At 44.0% G+C, this 10,150-nt stretch overlaps 1 protein-coding gene across 2 annotated transcripts in view; it reads left to right on the top strand.

Moving 5' to 3' along the window:
- The window catches only part of LOC149456878 (1-phosphatidylinositol 4,5-bisphosphate phosphodiesterase eta-2-like), a 225,061-nt gene that overhangs the window by 156,800 nt on the left and 58,111 nt on the right, over positions 1-10,150 (top strand). For both annotated transcript variants that reach the window (XM_089684347.1, XM_089684346.1), the window contains exon 15: positions 398-522. In XM_089684347.1, coding sequence (XP_089540473.1) covers positions 398-522 — 125 coding nt within the window. The remainder of the gene's footprint in view (positions 1-397; positions 523-10,150) is intronic.

The following is a 10,150-nucleotide window of genomic DNA, read 5'->3' as shown; positions in this document are numbered from 1 at the left end:
TACATTATAATGCATATCTCTTATTAGAATAATATTCTGCCCCAGGTGTACTGTCATTTGGTACAGCCCAAGTTGATCAGCAGGTCTCAGCCAATGATTTATGGCCAGGATCCGCTGGTCAGCTGAGCGAATGACAGAAGAGAGCCCTCTGTTGGTAAAATTTTCCAGCAGGTTGGTTGTACATATTTCGATTGACTTGTGTACAACCAGCCTGTCCATACATGGATTGGAATTCTCCCAGTCCCTACTGATTCGGCCAAGTTTCGATCCATGTATGGCCAGCTTTAAAGCCAGCCATCAGGAATGAACACAATTGCATTTGCCAAGCTTCAGCAATACAAACCTGATAAACATTATAATTATACCTACAACTAAACTTCTGCTGTTTAAATTTTAGGTGCCTTTAACCCAAATACAGAAGACCCCTTACCAGGCCAACTGAAGAAGCAGCTTGTTCTCCGAATAATTAGTGGCCAACAACTTCCAAAACCAAAGGATTCCATGTTGGGAGACCGGGGAGAGGTAAGAAACATTTTAGCTCACTATTATTATACAGTATTTATATAGCGCCAGAGGGTTTGCTCGGCGCTGTACATTATAGTGGGGGACCGTACATGAGACAATACAGTAACAAAACCATACACGAGGGGTTCGTGGGCCCTGCTCTTTCGAGCTTACAATCTAGGATTTCCAGCTATAGGATCCAGATGCAGGTAGGTTTTGGTTCGAGGTAAGAATCTTTCAGGTATGTGACGACTCAATGCTTTTACTGCACAAGATGCCTACAAAGTTAAGTATTTCAGAGAAAGGGAACTATGGAGCATAAAAAAATCTGACAGACTGTAATAACATCAAAAACAAAAATTGGCTTGAGATGCAGTTTAAAGCCGTATTAAACATAAAAGCAAACATTTATTATATTGCAACTTACCAATTCTTAGATGTGATGGCTGCATTAGTATTCTTTTTTAGGTTTTATTTCTTCTGTTTTCATCTGGTGATCCAGCTAGTAAGGCAGATGTTTTTCATAAGAACAAGCTCTCTTGCAGATGTACTTGTTACAAAGATGAGACAAACCATTCGACATCAGCAGGTGTGCTTACAATAATGTATTGTTCTATAAAACCATTATTGTTTATGTAAAACCCTTATCCCAAAAGGAAAACACTGTTGCTGTAGCTGATTATAAAGTACTAGCTGAGAGGCTACGTTCACATTTCATAACATGTTACGCCCATGTTCTGAGTATAACATGTTACAATCAGACCGGCCCCTGTACCCCCTGATCCCCGTTGTGACAGCTAGTGGGGGACCTTCTCCTCCCTGCTAGCTGGCACAATTTTAAATAAAGGGATGTGTGGGGCTCCACCCACGTCACTCATTCACAGTATTCTGTGAACGGGAAAACTACAAGTCCCAGCACCCTTTGCGGCCATCAGTTTGTAGTTTTCAATGAACTACAATGGCAATCCACAGCACCGTGGTAGTTTATTGATCCTTCCTGTGAGTAAGTATCTGCTTGCCTATATGGGATGTATGAGCAAGCAGATATACTGACAGGTCAGAGGGAGGCCTGAATGGCACTAGCATTCTGCTGATCGCTGGTGAAATGCTTTAGAGGCTCCACAAACAGAAAATAATAAATGCACATTTTTTTATCTGCAAATAAAGTGCATTTATTATTTTTTGTTAAAAGGTGAACTTATCCTTTACGTTTGACTTCAATTTGTGAATTTAAATCTGCTAGTATATCTAACACTCCCCTCCCCCCAGACTGGCAATGCTGCTGTCCTAAGGTGCCCCCTGTGCTCTTTCTTCCAGAGTGTGGGCACTCTAATACAGGAGGTGTGTTACTGGCCAGATTACCAGGTGAAAACAGAGGGAAAAAAGCCTAAAAAACAGCAATATATTACATGTTTGGTTTTTACACAAATTCCTCTTTCATGTCATATAAGAGCATACTGTATATTTGATACTATTTTTGCCACTTAAATCCTTAGATAAAAATATGCTAGCCCTGGGTTGTCAGTCCTGAAATCCAATGTACTAAAAGATTATTGTAGCAATTTCTTTACATTTCCTGAGAATAGATCTATATTTTCAGGTGGTAGTACCTTTAAACCTTGTCCAAGTGAAGTGCTGCTAGGTAAGATGGTTCGCCAAACCTAACAATACCATCCCTTTAATGTTCACACCAAAGCGGCAGTGACCGTACTTTACCACTTGGCTAACGAGTATTTTCACCCCCTTCCTGCCCAGGCCAATTTTCACCTTTCAGTGCTGTTGCACTTTGAATGACTATTGTGTGGTCATGCAACACTGTACCCAAACTACATTTTTATCATTTTCTTGAAACATATAGAGCTTTCTTTTGGTGGCATTTAATCACCACTGGGATTTTTTATTTTTTTGCTAAGCAAATTTAAAAAGACCAAAAATGTAGATTAGTTTTTTTCTTAGTTTCTGTTATAAAATTTAGCAAATAGGTAATTTTTCTCCTTCACTGATGTGCGCTGATGAGGCTGCACTGATGGGTACTGATCGGCAGCACTGATAGGCAGTACTGATGGGCACCGACGTGGAGGCACTGATGAGGCTGCACTGATGGGTACTGATGAGGCTGCACTGATATGTGGCATGGATGGGCACTGTCTGGTGGCACTGATGGACACTGTCTGGTGGCACTGATGGACACTGTCTGATGGCACTGATGGACACTGTCTGGCAGCACTGCACTGATGGACACTGGCGGGACTGCACTGGCGGGACTGCACTGATGGACACTGGCGGGACTGCACTGATGGATACTGGTGGACACTGGCGGGACTGCACTGATGGACACTGTCTGGTGGCACTGATGGACACTGGTGGAACTGCACTGATGTCCCCTTGGGGCTGCACTGGTGTCCTGATGTGTAAATACAGTTGCCGATTACCGGCTCTCCTCTTTCCTCATGCTGTGACAGTGTGAGGAAAGTGTAGCTGATAACCAGCATCTGTATGTACATTGGACACAGCTGATCACGTGGTAAAGGGGTGCTGTGATTGGCCTTTTGCCATGTCATGTGATCAGCTGTGTCCAAAGGACACACCAATCACAGAGCTCTCTGGGTGCCCCAGGGGGAGTCATATGACACCCTCCCAGAACTAGACAACCGCTCTGTAGCCGTCATTCGGCTATAGCCCTGTCATCAAGTGGTTAATAGTTGTGGAACTACAGCAATTGTAATTGGCTGATTGAAGGCAGGGTCAGTTCTGCTGAAAACGTATATATAGTTGGGAAATGAAAGTTTGTGCATCATAAATTCTGTTCAATGCAGGATAAAAGGTACTACCATACATTCTAGAATTAAAGTGTGTTGAAACCTTAACACTCAGCCGCTCTTATTTGCTTCCTTTTTGGTCTGCTAAATATTCCAATGAAAATTTTTTTGTGCCTGATAAGTGCAAAAAAAACTATTTTGATCCTGCCAGAAATCCTGTGAGCTCATAGGTTCCTGTGATCTCTGCTTTTGCTGCACTGAAATGTCGAGCAGTTTTTTTCAGTCCTGGCTAGCTGACCTATGTGAACTATAGAACTCCGCCCCCTCATGTTATGGAGGTAGAGATCGGAAGGTGTACTGTAGTCCTAATGATGAGTGAGCAGCCCAGGGTGCCATTATCCTTTGTAAACTACTTTGCTAGGTGTTTGGGAAGCCGTAAAAAAAAACCTGTTCCAAACGCCTGTTTCTAATGCCAGTGTGAACAGGGCCATAAAGGCAGGATCACCAGGTGGAAAAAAAACATTCAATGCTAATGCAGCCACCACCACTAGAGTAAAATGCGATATACTGTACTATTATTGGGTTTAGATACAATTTTAATAGATCTTGACTGCCACCTGCTGGATATTTAGTGACACTGCTAGGCTTTCTTTTTATAAAAGGAAAAAGGACAACCACAGTCAAGTGCAGTTCCTGTGCTATTTAACGTACCAGTCTTTTGGATGCTAGTTTAACCACTTGCCCTTCAGAGGATTTACTTTAACTGACAATTACACAGTCATGCAACACTGCTCCCAAATTTAATTTATGTCCTTTTTTATTCCACAAATAGAACTTTCTTTTGGTGGTATTTGATCGCATCTGCGTTTTTTAATTTTTTTGCGTTATAAACAAAAAGACCGCCAATTTTGAAAAAAAAATTATATTTTTTACTTTTTGCTATAAAACTATCCAGTAAAAAAATTTTAAAAATCTAATTTCATCATAAATTTAGGCCAAAATGTATTCTGCTACATGTCTATGCTAAAAAACATCCCAATATGTATAAATTAATTGGTTTACATGAAAGTTATAGCGTCTACAAATGGCGGTATATATACTGGAGTTTTGTTTTTTTATACTAGTAATGGTGGCGATCAGCGACTTATAACGGGACTGCGGTGTGCATTCTGACACGGGGGGGAACTGACTAACTGCCACTGACATCCCCAGTTACACTAATACAGTGATCAGTGCTAATAAAAAGCACTGACACTGTACTAATGATACTGGGCAGGAAGGAGCACCTGGGGTCGATCAAAGGGTTAACTGTGTGCTGTGCTTTACTGTATATACTGTATGTGTTTTACTGTGTAAACATGCTACTGTGTATTCCTCTGCTGTGCAAAGAAGTACACAGCAGCATGTTGTTTACACACAGGTCTCAGGGGCGGACTGACCATTTGGAAACTCGGGCGCTGCCCGAGGGCCTGGGGTCAGTAGGGGGCCCCATGAGATGCCCCTGGAACCTTTTTCATAGGCTTTTTTGAGTTTGGGCAAGGACACAGGGGCCCCATCATACCCTATTGCCCGGGGGCCCCATGAGTTGTCAGTCTGCCCCTGCACCCCTGTCACTGTTCCTCAACAATTGCCGGGTGCTGGCAGGGAATTTCTAGCCAGGACCTAATGATCAACATCTGTAGCCGCCAATGGAAATGCTAAATCACATATATATATATATATATATATATATATATATATATATATGTATGTGATTTTGTGCAGCCCTGTAGCAATAGCTCTGCTATAGGGCGGTGGGGGGTTATAGGGGGTTAATCAGCTTTTTAAGAGTCAAAGGTTGCTTTGACAAAGTTAAGTAGATCACTTATTTAGTTAGGTTAGGAAATTCAGTTAATAAAAAAAACACTGTGACCACGAACACAAAATAAAATGATCCAACGAAAATAAAGAGAAAAGTGGAAAAAGGCCTAAAGCACTGAGTGGATGATGTTGCTTTCTTTTGCTGCCCAGTTATAATTTAAAATTACAGCATGATGTTCCGCCAACCTGCTTAGAGCTTCTGTATTTAATCCAGGAGCTGCTACTGCATTGTACACAAGGCCAACAAGCTGTCAGAGATTGCCTTTTTGTTGGTAATATTCTGGGAACACCATGATGAGTATTCTTTGAAAACGCAATGGAATATTCCAAGTCTGATCTGCTTCTGGTCATGTCTGTTACGGCATCCATGGCACCATTTACTTTCCATTGGGTTTTTCCACATTTTCTTCTAGTTTTCCGCTGTCCATATATTGATACATTGGTCCAGGTCTCGGTGCTTCGGATTTATTTTTGAGCAGGGGTCTTTTCAGTATGAGGGTCACATTGTATATTTTACAAATATCCACAGGCCAAAAGAAAAAAAGTCTTATAAATGACTGACTCCAATTTAGATAAATGGCGGTTTATTTGTGGTTCTGTTTGTAATCACTCATGATATGGTGTAGAACAACTGGAAGCAAAACTTCAGCAACACAAAGCAAAAAAAACCCATATAAACCTGAACTCATCTGTGTCCCTATCAGAGCCCCCTTATGTCAGATTCCCACCTTACATCCGAGTCCCCATCACAGTCCCCTCTTACATCCGAGTCCCCATCATGGTCCCCTCTTACATCCGAGTCCCCATGACAGTCCTCTTCTACATCCGAGTCCCCATCACAGTTCCCTCTTACATCCAAGTCCCCATCATGGTCCCCTCTTACATCCAAGTCCCTTCTTACATCCGAGTCCCCATGACAGTCCCCTCCTACATCCGAGTCCCCTCATACATCCGAGTCCCCATGACAGTCCTCTCTTACATCCAAGTCCCCCATGACAGTCCCCTCTTACATCCGAGTCCCCATGACAGTCCCTTCCTACATCCGAGTCCCCTCATACATCCGAGTTCCCATGACAGTCCCCTCGTACATCCGAGTTCCCATGACAGTCCCCTCGTACATCCGAGTTCCCATGACAGTCCCCTCGTACATCCGAGTCCCCATGACAGTCCCCTCTTACATCCGACTCCCCATGACAGTCCCCTCTTACATCCGACTCCCCATGACAGTCCCCTCTTACATCCGAGTCCCCATGACAGTCCCCTCGTACATCCGAGTCCCCATGACAGTCCCCTCATACATCCGAGTCCCCTCCTACATCCGAGTCCCCATGACAGTCCCCTCTAATATCACGGGTCAGATACAATCTTGCAGAGGTCCAAAGATTTGGCCCACAGTCTGTAGTTTGGAGACCCCTGGCTTTGAGGAAAGGCAGTGATCATCAAGGAACAACCATCTCGGGTGATGGGGTCGTTTCCCATGATCGATCGGTCAGGAAGAGTCTGCGGGGAAGACATGAGGTGTATAGACCATTGTGTCCTGGTCCAGGTGATTGCAATGACAATGATCTTCCCTCGTCTATAAGAAGTATTCACTCTGATCTGTAAATGTAACCCCAGTAATAATGAATGTAACCAATTGCCATCTCATGGTAGTGAAATTGTTAATAAAGCCACAATTTGCATAAAACACAACTGCAGGCAAACCGCTAAATACACACATGTAGTATGTGAAATGTTTTAGCAGCCAAATGATGTGTATTCTGTTCAGCCAATAATCCAGATGCAGCGGCCAGACAGTACAGCACGGTCCTTGATCTTCTAGTACAGCAGAGTCACACCATGGTCAGGAGAACACCCTGGGTCACTGATCTGACAGTGGGGGGAGCAGCACTGTCACAGAGCTTGACTGGCCAAAAGTCTTAGTCTGAGCTCTGCTGTGTTGTACATTAGAGGAAGCCAATATAAGCACCAATTTAGGCACTTATGTTAGCTGCATTGTTTTTCTAAAGTTAAGCCTTTAAACTCTTTTTATATCATAGATATGTGACGGCAGAAAAAGACCACCAAGTGGTCTATCAAAGTGTGTGTGTGTGTGTGGTTTTTTGGGATTATTCTTAAAGTGTTGCTAAACCCCAGACCCTGCATTCCCTATATCTGGTCTCCCACAGTACGCACAACATGCAAAAGCAATTATTTTAGTAAACATAAACTGCTAAATACCTTTTCTCATCAGCAGTTAGAGCAGTCTTGTGACTTCAGCAGAGCACTGGTTAAAGCTTGTAGGAGGAGTTTTCTTTCTGCTCTAGGAAAATGCAGAATCCCTGAGCCTCTTTCTGGACAGTGCCTATTGGCCCTGTGCTGATCAGATGCACTCTCCCAAGAAAATAAAACTCTCTAGCAATACACACTGAACTGAACATGTGCATGTGGCTTCAGGTTCAGTCTGTCTTATCAGCTGAACATTTGAACAAGGGGAGGATCAGAGAAGACAGGATCAAACAGTCTTTTTACATACTGCCGAGGATTAACCCCTTCGGTTCCACAGTGAGTATAACAAGCATGCTTTACTGCATATACAGACTGATACTACTGTTGTGGGTTTAGTAACACTTTAATGATCATATCCTACTGACAGCAGAGTTGTATGACATTATTTGCAATTGATTGTTCTGTGTGCCTAGCAGTTATAGAAGTGTCACACAAGGGACAGCACAGGACATCGGTAAAAGGACAATGCGATGTCTAGTGATTGAACACGGTCCTCGTCCTCGGTATGCGGTCAGCCTTACCAATCATTCTGAAGAAAGGCTGACATTTTCTTTATTAATAAAGTGTTACATTTGCAGACATTTGACACTTGCTGCTGAGGACATTTGTAGTTGATTCACTCGCGGTACAGATGTATTGACTTTCCATGTATCAATGTCTGTTTTTGTTGGTGAATTTCTTAGGTGTTTGTCACTGGAAATGCATGTAAAGTGCCTCTGTTACCTGTTTCATTTAGAGAGGAACCCTGTCTGAGCTGCACAGTATTCAGATTGCCTCCAGGGGTGTAGCTGAATTACTCCGGGCTCTTATGTGAAGAAGGGCCCCACAGTGTTGCACTAGTGAGGACATCTCTCATATACAGTATGCAATGACCTGACACAATCCATAAGGTCTCTTTTACATGGGTGGCTGAGGGGCAGTACAAACAGGCGGCTGAGCCGTGGTTCTATGGCCTCCCAGCTGCAGATCCATAAGTTAACATGGCCAGTGGCCATGGTGACACAACCACACTGCAACAGTAGTGCCATGGTGCTGTGGACTGTAGATGTTTAACACAGGCAGTGAGGACGTGACCTATTTTCTCTGAAATGCCTCTAAAAAGCACCACTGCCACACATCTAAATTAGTCCTTAGACCAGTAGTCTCCAAACTGCTCATCCAGCCCATGAGGCATTATTCCTGTCACTGACACCAACAATAGGGCACTATTCCTTTCACTGACACCATTGACAGGGGCACTATTCCCCCCACTGACACCAACAATGGGGCACTATTCTTTCAGCTGACACCAACAATGGGACAATATTCCTTCCACTGATACCAACCATGAGGCATAATTCCTGCCACTGACACCAATGATCGGGGCACTATTCCCCCCACTGACACCAACAATAGGGCACTATCTCCCTCACCACTGCCACCAACAAGGGGGCACTATTCCTTCCACTGAAACCAACAATGGTGCACTATTCCTTCCGCTGACACCAACATTGGGGCATTATTGCTGCCACTGGCACCGATGATGGGGCACTATTCCTCCCACTGACACCAACCATGAGGCATAATTCCTGCCACTGACACCAACAATAGGGCACTATTCCTTCCCCTGACACCAATGATCGGGGCACTATTCCTTCCCCTGACACCAATGATCGGGGCACTATTCCTTCCCCTGTCACCAATGATCGGAGCACTATCTCCCCCACCACTGACACCAGCAATGGGGCACTGTTCCCTCCACTGACTCCAACAATGGGGCACTATTCCTTCCGCTGACACCAACAATGGGGCACTATTCCTTCCGCTGACACCAACAATGGGGCACTATTCCTTCCGCTGACACCAACAATGGGGCATTATTGCTGCTACTGGCACCGATGATGGGGCACTATTCCTCCCACTGACACCAGTGATGGGCTCTATTCATCCCAATGACACCAACAATGGAGCACTATTCTCCCTACTGACATCAATAGCAGGGCACTATTTCTCCCTCTAATACCAGAGAAGGTGCATTGTTTCCTCCCACTGGGCACAGACCAGGCCCCTTTAAAGTTTGAAGAACAGTAAACTGTTTAGAAAGTTTAGAGACCCCTGCCTTAGACAAAAGCACATTATTAGGATACCTCTTTAAATCCGATACTGGTGCTTTCCAAGTTTTTGCATTCTTCCAAAGGAAAGTTTGCATCCAGGGATGGACTGACAACTCATGGGGTCCCCGGGCAATAGGGGATCATGGGGCCCCTGTGTCCTTGCCCACAATCAAACCACACCCAAAAAAAGCCTATGAAAAGGTACCAGGGGCATCTCATGAGGCCCCCTACTGACCCAGGGCCCTCGGGCAGTGCCAGAGTTCCCAAATGGTCAGTCCGCCCGTTTGCATCAACACATTGCCTTCTGCTGCTTGGGTTCTAATCTTGTGCTTGCATACCTAAATCACTGGCTAATCAACAGCAACAGTAGCCATGACCTGGTGCCTACATCTTCTACATTCCCGTGTGTCACGGTTCACCTGATCAATTTCCTCCAAATGATGTTAAAACTGAACTCCCAACATAGAACCTTTCATTCAAAAGTATTCTATAGCAGCTACAAAAGATACAAAATCCACATTTTGTGCAGAGGAGAACTGGGCAGGGCTGACAACACTGCTTGGGATTTCAGTGTAGCGTTGTCAGCCTGCAAAAAGTAGTTAGGATTACACTAAATTTCTGGCTGGATCAGTGGATTATTTTGCACTTGTACTGATATTAAAGAGA

Source organism: Staurois parvus, unplaced genomic scaffold, assembly GCF_062004578.1.
Source record: "Staurois parvus isolate SC_StPar_1 unplaced genomic scaffold, SC_StPar_1.0 ptg000346l, whole genome shotgun sequence".
In the NCBI taxonomy this organism is placed as follows: domain Eukaryota; kingdom Metazoa; phylum Chordata; class Amphibia; order Anura; family Ranidae; genus Staurois; species Staurois parvus.
The sequence above is the reverse complement of the archived record's forward strand: the minus strand, read 5'-3'. Positions and strand labels throughout refer to the sequence as shown.